This window comes from Lonchura striata, chromosome Z (assembly GCF_046129695.1).
Source record: "Lonchura striata isolate bLonStr1 chromosome Z, bLonStr1.mat, whole genome shotgun sequence".
NCBI classification, from domain to species: domain Eukaryota; kingdom Metazoa; phylum Chordata; class Aves; order Passeriformes; family Estrildidae; genus Lonchura; species Lonchura striata.
The window spans coordinates 8,444,134-8,464,710 of record NC_134642.1 but is presented as its reverse complement, the minus strand read 5'-3'; the positions used below and the strand labels follow the sequence as shown (position 1 = coordinate 8,464,710).

At 39.3% G+C, this 20,577-nt stretch overlaps 1 protein-coding gene across 6 annotated transcripts in view; it reads right to left on the bottom strand.

Moving 5' to 3' along the window:
- Positions 1–3,403: 3,403 nt before the first annotated feature.
- The window catches only part of SHC3 (SHC adaptor protein 3), a 58,878-nt gene continuing 41,704 nt past the window's right edge, over positions 3,404–20,577 (bottom strand). For all 6 annotated transcript variants that reach the window (XM_077790362.1, XM_021530425.2, XM_021530427.2 and 3 more), the window contains 6 exons: positions 18,092–18,218; positions 16,939–17,092; positions 15,860–15,956; positions 14,786–14,980; positions 12,337–12,632; positions 3,404–9,432 (listed from right to left, as the gene is read on the bottom strand). In XM_077790362.1, the coding sequence (XP_077646488.1) occupies positions 9,304–9,432; positions 12,337–12,632; positions 14,786–14,980; positions 15,860–15,956; positions 16,939–17,092; positions 18,092–18,218 (998 nt within the window). In that variant the 3' untranslated portion in view covers positions 3,404–9,303. The remainder of the gene's footprint in view (positions 9,433–12,336; positions 12,633–14,785; positions 14,981–15,859; positions 15,957–16,938; positions 17,093–18,091; positions 18,219–20,577) is intronic.

Sequence of the window (20,577 nt, the reverse complement as noted above, 5' to 3'; positions counted from 1 at the left end):
TTTCCAAGACTCTTTTATTGCCAACAGTCTTAGTGAATGTTTTCAAATCATTAGGTACCAGAAACATTTTGAAAACTTCTAATAAAAAAAAAATCTCAAACCTTTAAACTAAAGCTGTCAAGTAGCAGTCATTTTTCAAGGAATTTTGAGAAGGTTTTGGTCTTCTGTGGAAAACATTTAAACTCTGGGTGTTGTGCCTGAAGGCAGTACTCCAGAGTAAGAAGGCTGGCTTGATTAAACAGGGATCTTCTCTTGGAAATGAGACTAAAATTGAAGGTGTGTGCCCAGTGGAAGCAAGGTCAGGTGGCATTGGGAGAATACTGAGATACTGTTTGCCAGTGTAGGGAGAAAATTCATGTTGCTAAACATCAATTGGAGATGAAGCTACCAGAAATGTAGGGAACAATAAAAAGAGTTACTTCAATTTCAGTGACAAAAAGCATCTTAGAAATGAAATCAGCCCATTACAGGTGAGGACAGTTCACCTCACAAGTGGGGGCATGGAGTTGTTCAATGCATTTTTTGCTTATCTTCAGTATGGATAACAGACAAGGGGAGGCTCTGTTCCCTGAGCTTCCAGCACCATGACTGCAAGAATGATCAACTCCCAGTTGACCCGGTGCTTCAGCTGGATCCCTGCAAATCTATGGGACCTGACTAGGACTTATTCAAGAATCCTCAAAGAGCTATTGTTGTCATTGCAAAATCTTTCTCAATTATATTCATGGGGCTTTGGGAATCCAGAGAGGTCTCAGCTGACTGAAAGCTGGAGAATGTTGTCTCAAGTTTCAAAAATGGTAGGAAGGACTCTGGAAACTACAGGCCTGTCAGTTTTGTTTCAGTGCCCAGTAAAATCATGGTCAAGATTATTCTGGGAGGTATTGAAAACCTGGAAGACAATGCATTCATCAGTCACAGCCTGCACAGCTTCATGAGAGGTTAGAGTCCTAATTGTCAAACATGATTTAATTCTATGACAAGGTAGCCCACTTTGTTGATCAAGGGAAGCCAGTTGATGTAATCTTTTGGGGTTTCAGCAAAGCTTTTTGTAAAATCTCTCAGAATCCTTCAGCCCATGGCTGGGTAAACACATCATGTGATGGGTGAACAGCTGGCTCATGGGTCAGGCACAAAGGGTTGCAAGTGAATGGGGTGACATCAGACCGGGAACCTGTAAATATTAGGGTTCCTCAGGGCCCTGTCCTCAGCCTTGCGCTCTTCAACATCTCCAGAAATTACTTGGATGAAGTACTTGATGGAATATGAAGCAAGTTAGCTGATGATACTACATTGGGTGAAGCTGCTATCTCCCTCAAGGGCAGAGAGGCCCTGCAGAGAGGCCTCGATAAATTTGAAGACTGGGAAATCACCAACTGCATGAAGTTTAATAAGGGCAAGTGCTGGATTCTGCACTTGTGATGGTTGAACCCTGGTTGTGTGTATAGACTGGGGAGTGAAAGGCGGGAGAATAAGACCCTGGAGAGCAGCAGTGTGAAAATAGACTTCAGGATCCTTCTAGATGACAAGTGGAACACAAGTCACCAGTGTCTTGGCACCCAGGAGGCCAGCCTTGTTCTGGGGTGCATCAGGCACAGCTTTGCCAGACAGGCAGTGGAGGGGATTGTCCTGCTCTGCTCTGCTCTGGGGCAGCCTCACTTTAGATGCAGGGGGATGGTTTGGGTGCTACAATATAAAAAAGATATTAAACTATTGGAGAATGTCCAGTAGAAAGCCATGAAGATGGTGAAGCGTTTGGAGAGGAAGCTGTGTGAGAAGCAGTTGAGTCATGTCTTTTCAACTTGGAGGAGTCTGAGGGAAGACCTCATTGTGGTCTACAGCATCCTCATGAGGGGAGGGCACCTCTTCACGGTCATGACCAGTGACAGACCTTGAGGAAACAGCATGAAGCTGAGTCAGGGGAAGTTTCAGTTGGATATTAGGCTTTTCACCCAGAGAGTGGTTGGGCACTAGAACAGGCTCCCCATGGAAGGGGTCACAGCACCAAGGCTGACAGAGTAGAAGAAACATTTGGACTCTCAGGCACATTGTGTGATTCTTGAGGTGTATTGTGCAGCACCAGGGGTTGGACACAATGATCCTGATGGATCCCTTCCAGCTCAGGACATGACATGATTCTGTGAATGTTATGGAGCTGAGGGTGGTAGGCCCTGCATCTGCCATCCCCAGAGCTGGAGGAAGGCTTTGTCCCTGCTTTCTGGGAGTAGGGTCAGCCCATTGGCCTATCTGCTTGGAGGGCTGTCTGCTCCAGTTACTCCAGGCACAGCTGCTCCCTGGAAAGAGACATTTTGCAAGAAGCAACTGTAGTGAAGCTTTGCGCTGCTTTCAAGGCTTGTTTCCAACTGCTCTAGTAAAGAAATGGAAAACACACCTGTGCAAAAGTGCGAGGCACCAAAAAGCATGGGTCCTAAAAGCAGGCAGTCAGCTCCTTCTGAGCAGAGATGTGCTGGTGTTCACCTGCAGGTGCCATTTCACCTGCCAACACAAGTAAGGACACTCCCAGCAGGAGCTGGGATCCTAAGCCATGCTAGTCCTGGAGAAACTCCCTTCTCATGGCCAGACTCATGGGGGCCAGGTACAGCAGCAATGACTGGGAGTTTTGCTGTTGTCCTGTGGCCCAGGACCTGAAGAAGGCTGGAAGCACTGTGCAGAGGCATGCACAGTTTATAGATGCCCCTGATGTATTCAGAGGCATTTCTTCTCCCCAAGAGCAGTGTAACTTCCTAGGGCATGCTTAGGCCCAGCTTTTGTCCAAGTGGTTAAAAGGGAAGGAAGACATGTTCAGTGGAGGAAGAGGAGTAGGGCTAGGGTTAGAGCTCAGCAGAGCTGAGCTTCCTGCTGGCATGGAGACACTGCCCTCTCCACCGTACACAAAGTGGCTGTTCTCATCCTTGCAGTCATTCCCCATGGAAACATCATGGAGTGGACTACCCTTTTCTATTCTCATCTATTCAGTGTGCCAAGCAGGAAAGCTACCTTTCCAGGACAGGACATCATCTGGCTCAGAAGGAGGGCCTGTATCAAATACATTTGCTTTCACAAATGTATTTGTTGAAACAAACATGTGTGCTGTCTCTGTCAAAGAACATGGAGCTCCTGTGGTGGTGTAAGGTCAGTGTAGTTGAGGTCCAGGTCCCCATATGCCATTTGGTCCTCTGACATATTTCATCTCTGATTCTACTGGGTTAAGCAATTGATTGACTTACTAATATTCAGTATCCAGGTGAACCTTTTGGAATGGCACCCATTCTGCCACAAAACATGCCTCCCTTCAGGTTGGGGGGCACAAGACACAGACTGGGCTCCCAAGACCAATCCCAAACCCAGCAAATAAACTTCGTTAAGGAACCTGAGCATAAGAGAACAGACTCAAGACCACTTTACATGCATTTCAATCTAGTAATAGTGCTCACTGTTTTATTACTTTGGTTAAACATATACAAACTGAATAATCAGAAAACAGTTGCATGACACTTATATTCCGAACTACATTGCTCAAGGACTTCCTCAGAGACAAAATTTGTCTCTATAGATAAAATATCACAGTCAGCAGAGAGGCAAAGACTTGAGATTCACAAAAGTGGTTAGGAATATAAATTATCACAATATTTTCACATACATTATTTTTCCTGCAATTTTCAGTTAAAAATGTTTCTAAAAGTAATAAATATTATTAAATAACAATAAAACTTCTTTTTACAGCAAAATAGTCACTTTTTAGTTTTGTTGTTGCTGCCCACACAATGCAAAGAAAAACATTTAACTCAAAAAAAGAAACCTAGCTTCTTTCAAGTTTTAACTCTGCAGGACTTCACTAAGAAGCAGTTATCACAGCAATCCAGACAAAAAGGACACAAATATATACTAATAATAATCTTCACATTCTTCACTTTATAGAAAATTTTACTTAGCTTTGAATTAATGTATGCCTGGGTATGTTTGGTGTCTTGTTTCTCATGGAAGAAAAAGGAGGACTGCTGGAAAAAGCTTTCATTGACCTGGACTTTATTTGATCTTCATAAAGTGTAAATCTGCATCTTAATCTCAAATTCTGAGGCTACCTTTGTTTTCTGAGTCATCTGCACTGTCTCATACAGTGGGGTAGCAGAATGAGTCACCTAGTTCTAGCTTCTGTCTTCCTTTGGTTTCCATGACCTGTTGTGTTGTCAAACAAGGTTGAAACATGGTGCATTGTACAGTGCTTTTGCTAGAAATGTTTAGCTCCAAAATCTTATCCCCATTACTGAAAAAAAAAAAAAAAAAAAAAAAAAGAAGCCCTGTATTTTCATTTTCTCCCTGGAAGCCTTAGGAGATGTTTACATTGGAGTGTGCAAAGGAACATATCAGGGCTTGTGAACATAAATGTCTCAATAAGAGATGAGCAGTAGGCTTTGTATCCCCAGAGGTTCTGCTTTAACTCTATCAACCAATTAGCATGTTTATAATTTGGCAACAACTCTCTATTCTCATTAGTGGCTTAAATGCCTACTGGCTCATGTTTCCAGGCTTCATATTTCTTATCCCTGAAGTTTTCTCTCCCAAGACAGCTTTTCATTCTCTATCCAAGCCTCAGGTTAACTGCAGGCAAATTGTATGTCCATGTTGTCTTTTCCACAGACCTGCCCTCATTCCAGCTGCAAACAATGCAGATATGAGCAAGGTCCACAGACACTGTGAGTGAGTAGAGTAAGTCTAGCTGATCACGGAGCATTAAGTGGAAATATACCTGCTATTTTGACAGCTTTGAACACACATGAAAGTGTGAAGAATGCAAACCTCAGCTTGAGCAAAAAAGACCATGTAAGTCAAAGCAGTGTTGACAGTACACTAAAGTATGTCTGAATTTAGACTTTATGCAGACATATTTTGAAACTGTCAGGCAGATAAAAAGGGAAGTCTGTCTCTTACTTCAGCTTAGACTTCATTTATGCAAATATGGTTTACTTAATATAAATTCTTGGTTTTACCACTTCCTTTGGATAGACATTGGAAGCTAAAAACAGCTTTGAAAGCAGGATTTGTAATCTTTTCTCTAGTATTCACAAGTTCCAACTATCCCTCTGATAACTGCAAATTTCCTAGAAGGTACAAAACTTTGCTGGTTATCAAATCTACTGACAAATGTCTAAATATGCATCCATTCTATTATTAATACATTATATCTGGTATCTGGTATTGATGTGCCAGCAGCAATCACACTACAATATAATTTTTTTTAAAATTCTCCTCATCTTACTTTATATGATACCTGGGGACCATGGTGACAAGAAAAGTGAGTATATTATTCCACAGTGTGGAAAAAGTATGAATATAGCCTGTAGAAAATCCTCTCCTGGCAGGTGACATTTACCAGATTGTTAAACATTTTGTTCCATTTGCACATTTTGCACTGAAGCCTTGGTCCCAGGACTATGTCCTTTGTTCAAGCTTTCATTGAATGTCTGGCAGACAGGTTTTGTCAGGACCAGTGTTACCTCCCATTGTGAACCCTGTAGGAAATTAAGTGGAGTGAAACAACTGTATAGCTGGGCAAAAAGGCAGGCACTAAGCCATGGAAATTGCATCCTCTCATATGGTGACCAGCCAGCTATGGTTAGTTTGAACATCCTCTTCTTGCATTAAGGAAAGGGAAGCTGCAACTTCTCACTCTGAGCAAACTCCCATTTGTCAGAAGGTAATTCATTTTTCAAACTAATTTTCAGGTTTCATTGCTTCTGAAGCATCTGAAATAATGAAAAGTTTGGGAACATGATTGTACCTAGATGTGCAATCTATCACTGTTAGCAACACTGGATTAATTTTATTAATTTAATAATTAATCTAGATCTGCAAAAAAAAAGTAATCAAAATCATCTGGTTCACATATAAATGTTCTTTGTTTAAAAGCATTGAATGTGTTTTCATTGTCATTCATTCCTATAGTTGCAACAGACTCAAATCAAAACTGTTAATCAGATAGGACTCAAAACCAGTGTAGACAGTCTGGCAAAATATTTAGAGTTTCAGTTCTGACTTCTCATCTATTCACTGAAAAGACATCAAAAGATACTATAATATTACCTAATCTCAGTGATTTCTCTTGAGTCTAGAAATGTTTTTCATTCAGTAAAATCCCACTTCTTGAAGTCATGGTACTGAATTACCATAAGGAAATGTCTAGTCCTTGAGATTGCATAAAAAATTAATTAAAAAGGTGAGGTACTCCAACCAAAGGTGAACATCAAAAGACTCACATTATTATGCTGTCAGTTGTCAGGTTTTCAGCTAACTTCTCAGCATTTAAATTTATCTTATTACTTCTGCTTCTCTTAGATTTGTGGCAGTGTTGGCTCCTTACAGAAGTGAGCCCAGCCATTCTAGCAGGCTCAATTAATTCTTGTTAAAATCAGTTTAAAATTGGTCTAATGACAACTGGTTTGGAGCTACTATCCAAATAGTTTTACAATTCATTTGCCCTTTTCATAAAGGAGAAAGCCAAATCTACCAGAGATTTCTACCTACCTTTGTGGCAGATTTCAAATCTACGAAACCTGGCTGGATCCAAAAATGGAGTACTGAGTGGAGCACATGCTCTTCCTTTCTGTACAGTTGTGAGGCTGTGTGTCTCCCAGTGATGTAGAAAAGCCTCTGTACCCTCACGTGTGGCCAGGCAGGACCTGCTGGCCCATCGTGTCAGCAGGGCACTGTTGCAGTGCAATGGTGCTACTGCTGTCTTGGACCACGTTACATCTGGACAAGATGTATGTAAGCTTTACATCATCAGTGGATACACTGAGCTGGGCAAATTGGCTATGCTGACAGAGCAGCTCAAAATAGCCACATTCCCCTGGAGGCACACTTTGTGAAATATAGTCTGGGAAATTCAGTATTTCTGTGAAGCAGTTTCATTTTGTGTCTCCTTGGCATCAGCTTTAATTTCCAAAACATGCAGCTAAGTGGCTGCTAAGTCATTAAAGCTACAGATAGGACAGTGGTAAAAAAATTAAGATACCTATTTCAATGTATGTTTAGTGCCTTAAATCCGTACACCCAAATCTTGTCAAATTTTTCTAGGATATTTAGGAATCCAGAATGGATATTGCGAGCAGGTGGGTTTCTTGAAGACATGTAAGAGGGTTATGCACCAGACTTTTACTGAAATTATATGCAATATACAAAGATAAAAAGACACCTTGTCCTATAGGTCGTGATAGCACACCTGAAAACTTTCCAGAACATGGGTACAGAAAGGTGAGAGCATGGAATAACAAGCATTATATATGAAAAAAGAAGTGGCAGCTGAGATAATTTAAACTGGAATATGGTCAGATATGGGTAAGTCATTTTGTGAGACTCTCAAACAAAGTAATTTTGGTGGATACTACTTTGGCATATAAGATCTGTTCCTATTTCCTTGCCACTTCCAGTCTAGTAAAGCAAAATTTAAAGAATTCTACTAAACTCAGTGCCATACTGATAAGGGTTGAATTTAGTATTTAATTGCTCTCCTTAGCTCTCATTCAGACCTAGAAATATCAAATAATAACCATCTTCAGTAAAATTAATCACAAGCATTTGGTTCACTAATGTCTTTGTTTGGCTTCTGGATGTCAGAATTACAGAATCAAGTATATTTTTACAGAGGTGCATGATTAGTTTTAGGTGTCAATAATTTTCAGTTTTGAGATTACTCAAAATCAAACTTTCAAGTTGCAACTTCAGCATATTTAAAAGCAGAAGGCACAAGAAAGCTATTTCAGAATTTTAACATGATACTCCTGCTGAATACATTCTAAGTGAATTCTTCAGTTAATTTCATTATGGTTTTACAAATTTTTAAACTTGGCAAATTCTTAGAACCAAATGTAACTTTAAGTATGCTGCGGGGTAGGCAGGTACTTAACCTAGACTTACCCTGCTGAGTTTTTGTGAATCAAGTCTGAAGATTTGATTTGAGAGACTGCTGCTAGAGAAGATCTTGGATTGCTGAAGGCTAAATCTTGACTCTGGCACAAGCATTGCATTTACAGGAACTGTGTCTATTGAATTTGACTCATAATAAGATTCATAGAATGGGAAAATAACTTTATATAATGTTTAAATGTGAACAGTACAAACATCCCTTAAAGCATTTCCCAGTACCAAAAGTCAAGGGCATTGCTGCCAGAAATGCATCTTTATTGTATGTGTATTTTTTAAACTTGATGTTTAGAGAAAAACAGTATATTTCCAATACCTATCACTTGCTGAAGGCCAAAATGAAGTTATGCTTTGGCAAGTAAATGCAAGTGACATCATTTGGAAAACTGACCACTGAGTTCAGATAGTTTTCACTGCTTACAAAAAGAAAAGATTTTTCAGATCTTTGAAAAATCTTTGTCTTTGAACAGTCATGTTCATCTTGTATTAAGCCTATTAAACGCAAGTTATTTGAACTTGTCCAATCAGTATGCAACATCTCATTTGAGACTGTTAGTTCAAGGACACCTAGATCTTCACCATAAGCAGAGAACTACTTATAAATAACCTTAGCACTGAAATTAAAAAATTGAACTTACAGTATACTGTTACAATATCATTAGAAAAATCAAAGTACACACCTTGTACACATAGAGATCACACCAAGTCATTGCTAAAGTAAGATACAAATGTTTCGAATAGCATCATATAAGAATTCAAACTTGACATCAGAAAGATAAAATCCTTTTGATATCAGTGACACTGAATAATGCTTTTAAAAAACATTTTATGCTAAATTCTGAGTTGTAATACTAGTTACTGAATTCAGATTCCTTCTATGGTTAACTGTCATAATCCATCTGTAATCCCCATAGTTGTGCTTCTTAGGTAAAATCAGAAATAAGATTTGTAATATTAAATTTCTCAAGAAATTGAGACTGCTGAATTCTATTTTTTTTATCTGAACAATCACACTTGTCATTTTTCTTTTGGTAAAAACACATGGCACAGAAGATAGTTTTATACTGTCAACAGACAGACTTGAAAAATATAAATATATACTGTATTTATATATAAGGTGTATATACACTATCAACATTCACATTAGAGAATCTGAACAATTTTGTTGAAATTTTAAGAAAGGCTTATGATGTGATTTCATGTCACGTAAAGCATTGAAAACATTCAAGTGGACCATATGAAATGGGGCTTCTTAAACTTAAATAAAACATACTTGTGAAATGTATGTGAATATGTGGGCATTTTTAATGTGCATTTTCCTTTCAGATCTACAATTTCTACCAGTTGTAGCTTTCGAATTGCAATTACTAAAAGAGTTATCTGGAGTCAGTGTTTTCTTTCAGCAGGCTGTTGCAGGCAGAGTTCACTCACTGAAGAAACTATAGGCAAATTATTCTCAAGGTGATAGTTGATGAGATGACTTATGCTGTCAAAGACACGATCTTTTGTACGAACCTTCAAAAAAAGGATGAAAGAAGATAGATTAAAGAGTAAAATAGTTTTCCCCTTAACACTAAAATTGTCTAAGAATAAAATGACAAAATCATACTTTAGAAACTGGTACCTCTTCCATCAAAATTGGTGGAAATTTGGCGCTTATCCAGTGTGGCTTCTGTTTTCTCTCTCACTCCCCCTACTTTCACCAAATAGATATTTTGCATGCAATTCCATGGACCACCCTACTCTTATGACTCTGAATAGGCCTGCTTGAAAATGTCTTTTCATGATTTTGTTTCAGTGTAAGTCAGACTTTTCTTCTTCTTCTTTGAGGTGTTTGCACCTTTTAAAAAGGTGCAAAAAAACTTATCATACCTGATATGTCAGCAAACAGCTTCTTTGTACACCTCAGCATTTTTTGTGCTTTTCTTCTTCCACTACTCAAAAATTCCCTTCCTAGAGAGAGATCCATCCACCATATGTGCTAAGCTTGGGTAGGAAGGGTAGGAAAAGTATTATTTTTAGCCCACATGCCAGCTCTCTGTAGCAGCATCCTGCTGGTATGCAATATTCCACCCATGATAGGAGGAAACTGATATTGCAGGATAAAACAGTCAAAATTGTGATAATCCAAAACCTAATCTATTTTACAAAGCAATCTTTAATTATTTACCCACATGTTCACAAAACATTTCCTTCCTAAATTTTGAATGAGTTAGGCATACAACTGCTACAGGCAGAGCACAGATCCACCTCAAGCAAGCATGTTGCACTAAAATTTTGTATAGGGCTGGCTCTACACTGCCTCAAGCAAACACTTGTGAGCACTGCTCTGACTAAGCAATGTCATCTATTTTCCTCAATCTAGTCTCAGGAAGAGAGAACAACTTGTGTTAAAACTTTCCAAAGTCATCTTATGCTGTGGTGGATGCTTCTGAAATAATTCACTTTCAACATTAAGTTCTGTAAAAATTGCTAGAAGCTTAACACAGTATGTCACAAGATAAAAAACGGTGACACTTTCTGGTCAGTCTACATGTAGTCATATCTCTGAAGGAAACCAAAAGACTCTTCCAATTTTTGAAGCATTCTGCTTTGTCACTGACAAATAATTAAACTGTATGTTCAAAATTAAAAGATAGCTTTAAAAAATCACTAACTTTACCTATCTGCATTCTGAGATTTTCTTACCATAAGTTAGACACTCTACCATCACCAGAGGTCTAATTCAAAATGTAGAAAAATCCTGAGGTCTTCCATTTTAAGTATCCATTATCCGAACAAGGGATCTCTTTTTCCTTCTTTTACTTTTTTGTTAGCTGGATGAGAGCAGAAACAACTGGACAGTTAACTCTGCTCTGAGAACACACCCTTAAGACCTGCTACGTGTCACTGGGCACTGTGTGTGAAATTAATTTTCAGGCAACATTTGTGTGAATCAGTCTTCAAGAACAATCCCGCTGAGACCATACGGATGAAATGCAAGCCACTGGCACACTATGGTGGCTGGCCACACACTGGCATTTTATTGATGATTCTCTACTTTGACAAGTTGTAAATAGGGCTGCTCAGAAGCTGTGTCAAGATCCCACAAATCACACAGACAGCACAGCTGTCTGTAACTAACCACAGTTGCATAAAATCATTGTTCTGGAACAGTGCCTCCTGAGCCAGGCATCTCAGAGCCATTTGGGCCATGATGATACGAGCAGGCTGAGGGAAGGATAAGTGCAGATAACAAGCAGGTTCCTAACCAAGGAGGCCAGCAAATTAGAGATGCACTAGAGGCAGAGCAGCAAAGATGGGGGAGTCCCTCCAACCTGTACAGGAAAAATAAATGCCCTGGAAGTCATCACAGGATCTGAGTATTCCATGCCAGTCAGCACTGCAGCAGAGCTCCTGGTGGGACACAGCATTCCTGTGCTTGCCAGGTCACACAGCAGTGTTTCCCATGCAGTAAGTAGCCTGTCACAGTTATCTGTGGGCTCATGAGGAAAAGAGAATTAGGCTACTTGGTTACAGGAGTCACAAAACTACTGGCAAATTTTAGCAAAGGAGGCTGCCCCTCAAGAGGCATAAAGCCACTCCCCTGGGCTGGTGTACCCATCAAACCCAAGACTAGGCACCTGGCACCTCAAAAGTGCAAAATCATTCTTTGACTGGCCTCATGTGGCAAATGTAACTAATTGCAACAAGTACCATGACGCCCCCCACCACTACAGGACTGATGTAATTCTGCCACAGCTTTCTCAGCTAACAGATGCTAACAGGCCAGCTCCTTTATGGGAGCTTCTCACTTACCTTGGGGCTGGTTACCTAAAGTTGTCCTTTATAGAGGAAAGGAGTTGCCTACTTGCAGCTACCAGGAGCTAAGAATAAAACTAATGAAAATTATTTCAATCTCTCTGAAGAGCTTATGCCTCCATAGAAGCAGGACAGGACAGCTACAGAAAACTGGAGCTCCCTTGCTCCCTCCACCCTTCATCAACTGAGGGAGTCTTTGTGCAGCTAAGAAATGGAGCAGGATTACCCCAATTCTCTCCTGGGCATACATGCAGGAAAACACTGAGGGCCTGGTCCGTATCCCAGATAACAGAGATGCCAAGCAGGCTAGCCACACCTCCTTCCTTTAGCAAGAATGCTGCAGTGGCTAAGCTGCACTTTTGACCAATACTGCACAACAGTGGTCAAAGTGTGAACTTGGTTAGGAATCAGGTCCCTAAGGCTCCCTGCAATGTCCAGAAATCATGTGCTAGATTTTCTGCTAGGCATCAGGGAAAGAATTAGAGATGTGATGGCACATCAGAGATATGAGGTGGTGCTTATGATAAGATGTGAATAAGCTGTAAAGAAGATTAAAGGTATCTAGAGAAAATGAGTAGAGTCAGAAACCTCCTCTATCAGTGAGGAGTCAGTGCTTACAGTTCCTTCTGGGTCCACCAAAAGAAGATGCTTGGCTTGTCCTTTGTGCATGCCTGTCAGCACATAGGAACCAGGATTTGTGGTACTTTTCCTCACAAGGAAATCTCCACATTTCTTTAATAGCTGTTCTGCTTCTTTCCTGCTCATTTCTCCTTGATACCATGGCTCTGTACTCAGGTCTTCAGCTTCAGTCCGCACAGCTACTCTGGATAAAGGAGGACTGGTGCATCCCATGGAGCTGGATTTCTTCAGCATAGCCTCAGATGTTTGATTCTTGAGAGCATCTTCAAATGGTTCTTGTTAGGAAAATAGAAACAAGAGCAGGATCATTCAGAGGTAAATCATGTAGCCAAATGGTGATTTTCTGGTCATTTTAAACTAAATTTATTTTTCATTACAACTACTTCTCTTTATGAAAAAAATAAGGGAAGATACACTAACAGACTTACTGATTTATATAATATATTAAGACTGAGGAGTATAATGTGTTTAAAATGTATGTTATGCACAGAACAATACTGATTAAAATCAGGCTGAACCTTGGCAGGATCTTTTGAAAGGTACTGGTTTATTTCAGTAGTGGCTATTGTCAACAGCTGTATTTATATGATCTGGTACCAGGCAAATCTTTTCTTCAGTCTTTCTAGGTATGTCAGACAGTTTAATTTCAAATAAATTGCATAATAGGGGTACCTAATGTCATTATACTCATATCTGGTCTCTGTTCAAACAACTTATTCATTTAAAAATTATCCATTACTGAGTCTCCAGCCCAAGGCTATGTCTAGTAAGGAACATTCACCCTCACCACTCAGCCTACTCCCTACCCTTTGTCTAGGAAGAGAACTTCATAAAACAGACACAGGTTTACACATTTAACACCATTTGCCTAGTTAAAATCAGCCTTGGAGAAGCACATTTTAAACCTCAGCTAAGTCCTGAGCTCAGTGCAGTTGTAGAGTTGAGTGGAAAGAAGCGTCATAATGAATCCCAACAGCCTTACAGAAATAGCAATGAGGGTGCACAGGGTGCCTCCTTACATGCTGTACTGACCTCTTGGAAGCTATTTCCTCCAGCAAGACCTTCATCTGGCCCACCAGCACATATCAAAAAGAAATAATGTTCTGTGCCCCTAGGCTTACAAAAGCACATCTGGAGAGCAGCACAGTGAAGCAATACACCAACTCTAAACAGATTGTTCTGATGCAAGGAGTACAAAGAGTACGAATCCCTGTTTGCATGGGGCCACAGAGAGGCTAATTTAGGTCAAAGAAATAGGAAATATGTTGTGCCGTCACCATTTTTTGATATCTCAGCCAGCTATTAAAAATAGCTTATAAATGTCTTCACTATACCACAGTCTGCACAAAGTCCGACATATGTTTATCTCAACAGACCACTATCTTAGGGCTAATTGGCACATTTTCTAATACTACTTTTCTCTGATGTTCCAAAGGCTGATAACAGTTAACAACCCTGATTCCAAACAGCAGATTTTTCTCCTTTCAGATCTATATTCATAGATAGATACTCTCTCAACTTTCTTCCCTCCTTTCTTTCTTTCAATTGAACATCTCACTAAGCTGTGGAAATAGAGCCATATCTCAGCAAAAACATGCCAAGAAAATGTTTTTTTTTTTCTTATACCAAGATAACAGAAATGTAGATATTTTATTTTATAAATAATTTTTTAAGCACCAATAGCTTTGTCTCACTCCCTTTTAATTATGTGAATTGGATTAAATAAAGCATGGATAAGCAATTTATTTGAGGTAAAAAGAGTAAAAAACCCCAAGAAAACTTTCGGTGCATCAAATGCTTTCACCATTTCTTCACTTTATGTGTCTTCTCAAGGCCGAAAACAATGTGTATTAGTAGCACCAATACCAAACTATGGCTCATGCTTAAGCTGTGGTTTTGCAGCTATGGTGATGATTCTGATCTAGGAAAAGCTGCTTTGAAGCTGGAAGAAATAGGACAGTAGGCCTACCCAGAGTAAGAGGCAAATCAGAACTTTAATTTCCATGCTAGATTCCTTGTAGCACAAAGATTTTCATATATGCATTGGAGTCCTCATAACATACTCACAGGACAGGCTGAAGACAATTCTCCACCCATCCATACCTTCACCCTCCTTTACCTTCCTGTATGGCAAGTTTCCTGATTAATTTTTCTTCTGACATAATTACCCGTGATGTTAAGGATAACATGGACTCCAACTAACCTTAACAGAGATGTTATACAGACTAGATCCAAGTCTTCAGCAACTCTTATTTTAGTTCAGTCTAATATGAAACCAAACTGGATATTAAAATTCCCCATAATTACACCAGGAACACTAAATTAAGAAAACTGAAAAATTATTTTATTATTTTTTTTAAATACAGAACTAATGCATCAACATATTTGGTTACTTATTAGAAGGAAAGTGAATAGGAAGGGAACTCACTCATGTCAAATAGATCCTTTCCTGGGCTGCCTGCTTCAGCATCCTCTGCTGTTCCACTGAAGGTACTTTCTGCATCTGCCTGAAGTACCAATAGATCTTCTCTATTTATATGCTGGGTGTTTACATATATTGGCAGCTCTCCTGTTGGTGCTGTTTCTGATTTATCTTCTAACATACTACAGATATCTAGAGATCCTAGAAAAGTCAAGACATTTTTTGTGTAATTGACAGAACAGTGTTGACTAATTATCATCACACAACATCACTATAGGTTAAAATTTCCTGGCTTGGGAGATTTAAATCAATAGTTGTTGGATCTAGTAGAAAAAGTGTTAATTAATGGATTCAGAACTGTGTTTCAATGAGGGTATGGTGGGGCTATTTCCCAGGAGGAAAGGAAATCTTTGTAAATAAAGATTGTAAATTTCAAAAATTATATTCTGTTGGGGAGTCATGAGAGGAGGAAAAGGTTTTAAATCCTCAAATGTGTACAGATTAACAATAGAAAATATATTCTGGTATTTGAACAAAAGTGTCCCTAGAGACACAGTAAAGTTATCACATAAAGCTGGATGGGGGTGAAATTTTTATATTATTTTTTGTTTTGAAATTACTTGAATTCAAAGACAACAAAAGGAATATTATACACTATTTTCTATTTGTTGAGTAGAGAACATTGCTTCACATTTCAAATTAAACTTCCCACTTTAAGCTTTTCATTTGAAAATTCTATTTTGCATACCCTAGTGGGTCACATTTTCAGAATAGATCATGCACCAGACCCTTAAATATAATAGGATTTTAAGATACAGAAAGTTAGAAAGCTGAAAGTCTGGGTAATTCTATTTATTAGCTGCTCTGCAGAAGAAAATATTTCATGGATGTGTGTATTTAATAATTTATCTAGAGGTAATTATCAAATGCTTTTCACTGGTATTAACACTAAAACTCAGACAAAGGGAACTTATCAACCCAGTTCCATTCACTGCCTTAAGACTTTGAGGTACCAGACTTTCACATGCTTTGCCCTTCAAGATCACCTGCAGTATTACAGCTAAAAGTAGCAAAACTCACCTTGTTTAACATGCTCATGATGCCATTCTTCACTGAATTTTTCTCCTAAGTGATGGCTCTGATAATAAATTTGCTCTCCTCCCATTCCTGATGCAGACTAGAATGAACACATGTGCAATGAATTTTCAAATTTCCTTTAAGATGCTCAGACACATTACAAGTGACTCTGTCAATTTCCTTGGATGTATTTTGTGTACTCTCACTCTTCCTTTCCAATTCATCATAATTTCAGACTGTATAGATCCCAAATACATTTGTTAAGAGTAAGATATTACCAGTGACCTTCAGGTGTTCTTCCCTGGTTTCTGCTTTTAGTGACCCCCAGGACACCAAATGATGCATCATTTCTTTATTTTGTACTCACATAGCGAGTCTTGACAACCTGTTACTGGGAAAAATGTTCCACAGAAACACACATGGGACCAGAAGACAGCTCCAGCACTCTTCACACCATAACCTGAAAGATTCACTGTGGTAGCAGGGGATGCACTTGGGCACTGAGGAAGGATGTTGGCTAGAGACAGGACTCTTCTGGATTTAAGCAAAGTTGTGCTGGATCTGAAAACACTTTTTAGGAGGCTACACTGATACTGCAGTCAAATTTTCAACAGGAGTGCTGGTAAAAATATTCAAGCTGACCTAAGTTCAACATGAGGTGGAAAACCTACCCAGGAACCTGGCTGAATACTGATCACTCCCAGGTCATTAATATAATGAACTGTTGGTAATGGCTGCACTAGATTGTTTAAATGATTCTGCATTAAATCATTCCCAGCTAATGTGCTCTATTTGATACTCTCTGAAGCAGACATGGTTTCTGCAAATGTAGTAGCCCCCAGTGGATTTCTGTCCCTTGAACCCAGTTAATCTTTTAATACCATGAGGATTTCACCTCCTTTAATTTGTTTTGAACCTGCCTAATGTGTTGCCCCCTCAATCTGTAATGGCCATTCAGATGGAAACTGCCCACACAGGAAGGGCTTGGATTATAGACAGTCCCAAGGTATCCACCATAAAACATATGTCTTTAAAAAATTTTGGATAAAATAACAGGAGAGTAGAAATGAAATTATACTGACCTGAGGTGTGTCTGCAACAGTGGGAAGCCTTGTTTTGAGCCTGGCATCAAGGAATCCGCCAGGGGGAGGTATTTTATTTGGGATGTTGTTGTAATAGGGATGTTCTGGTGCCTCGTTATCTTCCTCCGTCCATGGGTCCTCAAAACTCTGCATCCTATAAGGAAGAGAGTGCTCTCTTTTGCCTCTCGCTTGGAATGCACTTACAGACAGGTTAAGACTGCCTGTCAGGGGATCACTACTGCATAGACACTTCAGCTACCACTGTAAGTCAGGAAGCAATGATGGATCATGTGGCAAATTTTCTCTGTTTGGACAAACTGACATAAACCTCCTTTGCAATGGACCAAATTCTTTATATTGAGAAGAGTATGTTTGAATTTGGCTTTAAAGACCATTATAAACTGCACTAACAAACTTTATCTAACCTTAAAATAGCACTTGTAATGTTATGACTTGATTGATTTGACAAGTCTCTAAATCTTTGTCTTTAGTAATGACTGCTCTGTCACCAATGTAATTCTGCAAGAACCTCACAAATTCACATCAAGAGATGTGAATATAGCATGCTTCCAGATTAGGATAGTAGTACCATATATTCCCTATACACCTGTTTTTGCTCTGATATAAGAAATTACAGGGGGTTAAAGTTCACTAGGGTTTCTAGTAATGTTAGTAAGCACATAGCAATCCATGTCTCTAAAGAAAACAGAATGCTATATCCCAGCCTTTTGAAATATACAAGGAGAGTTTGTATCCTCCAGATATCAGTGCAGTCAAACCTCCCTGTAATACATCACATTCCTAGAAACATCACCCTAATATAAGAAATACTGAAATATCATTAGTCCTTTTGGAATCCCAGCAGTCTGACCTACTCCATCTAAGCTGACGCAACTGCTACGACAGTAATGAGGAAATGCCACTAATAACAACCATTCTTGGCCATCCATCTCTGCCTACTAACTACAACACAAAACACATGAACATTTAACATCATTTTAAAATCCATATTTAGCCTATCTTTGACTGCTTCTTTCATGTTCATTAGGTTTCGATAATACAGCAGAGATCCTTTTTAAATATTCAAAGTCCTGTCTGTGCCCAGCAACATTGTCCTAATTTTATCAAGTAAATTGAAAGCTATTGCACTTACCTATCAGATAAAGTAGGTGTCTTAGAGGGGCATTGCATGTACTGCTTAAATCGAAGCTCGAATGCTTGCCCTATGGTGCTGATGACATCCTGGGCCAGGCCATCACAGCATTCCAGTATATGACAAGCTAAATGAAAAAGATTGGCACGTGCAAATCACTGTTTATGTCATGGTGGGATGCAATGACCTATGACAAAACACCTACATGTCAAGCTTAGTTGCTCTATTAGTGATGTGCTCATTTCAGTAAAACCCAGTTCTGATACAGTGAGTTTCAGGCAATCACAAGTTTTTAAAGGTTATATAAAATTGGACTGATGTGTAACTGCTATAGACAAGGTCACCAATTGTGCCACTATTTTAACGAGTTCATGAACAGAAAAAACCTCATAAAATTTCACTTATTATTACCTGAATGAAATATATTATGTAAGAGTTCTAAGCTTTAAATTGAAATTACAAAAATATTAATAAATGGTAATAACAACAAAAGGTTTGTTTTTCTCAGTTTAATTACTTTACTGTTATGTCTAATCACCCCAAGTTCACAAGCTTCTCTCTTTCCCCAGTTACAGTCTGAGGGAGGAGCAGTGTCCACAGATACTTCCTAGATAATGAGCCCTGATCTTATTCCAGGAATATGGAGGTTGGTACCTTTTCCTGCTTGTTTGCATGGAGACACTCCCAGCAAACTGTGGGGCTGCTGAGGAGTGCAGAGCCCACAACCTGATTAGCTCCAGCTCTTCCCCATGTGCAATTTCTCTACACCCAGTGTGGCAATAAAGGGGGAGAGCAGCAAAACAAGTTCTCCTCCTATAAAGACTGAGAAGCCTTTATCAGCTGTCTAAGCAGACAGATCTCTCCTGGTTTTAAATCAGAGAATGGCTTGGAGGTCTCATCATATGTGAAAACACAAAAAGGTGAACTTGTGAAGAGCTTACTCAACATTGCAGCAGCACAGATGGGTGCTAAGAGGTGGAAGCTAAAGATCTCAATGAACAGCATTTCAGTGATATACAGAGAAGCCCAGGTGAGTTAATTTTCCACACTCAGAGCTGGACAAGCATATTGTATACTGGCTATAGTCTGGATTTCAAATTAGTTCTTTTCCAGGTCCTGCCACAGAAAAGTGGGTTCTGGGTTAAAGTTACTGATTTCTCACCCCTGATTGTTTTAATAGCCTGAATATAAACTCTTCAGCTGAAAAACTATATTTTAGTACACACCCAGTGTCCAAATCACTGGAACCAAGTGTATTGGATGCCAGTGTACTACAAATAAGGGTTGATCGTGACATTTAGTTTAAGTAATACAGGGAGACTACATAGGCTCAGTTTATGGATTATGACTTTAGTTTATGGTTTATGCCCTTTTCAGAGGCTGAAATATTGGATAGACTTCTGAAGAGGCCAAAATAAAGGGTCAAAATAAAGAAACCTGAACATGTGCTAGTATGGAATATCTGATGTTTCTCTGCAGCAGCAGCAACAGCACCTCATTCAGCCTGAGAGGGCACCAGTCACAGTGCCAAACAGATACAGTGGTGTTCTCTTCTCACCTTAGAGCATCTGCTGTGCCAACCAGCAAGCTGAACTGCTTTGTCCAGGGAAAATGCCCCTAGTTACACATTGAAAGGGGATTCAGCAGACAAAAACAGGACCTCCATGTGTCCAAAGATGGATGCAGACATCCCTGAGGTGTTGTTTTTGGTTTTTTTTATGCCCTCTGCAACACTGCTATTGGCATTGAACAACCTGCCCCCATGGAAGGTTAACATTTATCTCTAAAAACGTGGACCAAAAGTAGTTAGGCCAAACAAAGCTAAAATGTTTGCACTCTATAACTAGAGTGCAAATTTAAGGAGGCAATATCGCTCACTGCTAAACCTTTCTGAAGCTGAAATGAAGCATGAGTCATTAAGTAGTTTCAGTAGGTGACATAATGAGTAACCTGTTTCCTTGGATACGTGAATGGACTTTCAGCAGGTAGGAGATATGCTTCTTATAAAAGGATGAGAAGGTTTGGCTCACACAGAGATGATTTCTTGTGAATGTTACAGCAGAAAATAGACAGCCTTGAGCTTGCTAGATCCAGAATGCAAAGCACGAAGACAGCTTTTCCATCCTTGTGAAGAAATGAGTCTAATATGCAAGCTATACTACAGCATTGGTGGTAGGGTAGCATCAGTAACAGCAGCAGTGACATTTTTGCTAGATACAGATGTAAAGACAAATTCCCTTTTAAAGTAATTTGCAAACAACACAAAGAATGACAGAATGGCATGTGTTGGTGAAAGATGGCAATTCAGGTCCCTTGGTAAATTAGACCCTTTTAAAGAATGTGTTTTAATACACGTGACATACAAAGTCACTGATCTGCAAATCACTGATGTATACAGATGAGTGGGGGGAAGCACCCATGGGAAAGCCATAATGCTGAAGGTTTAAAGATCACAGCATGAAAGAATTTCGCATGAGGTAACAGTG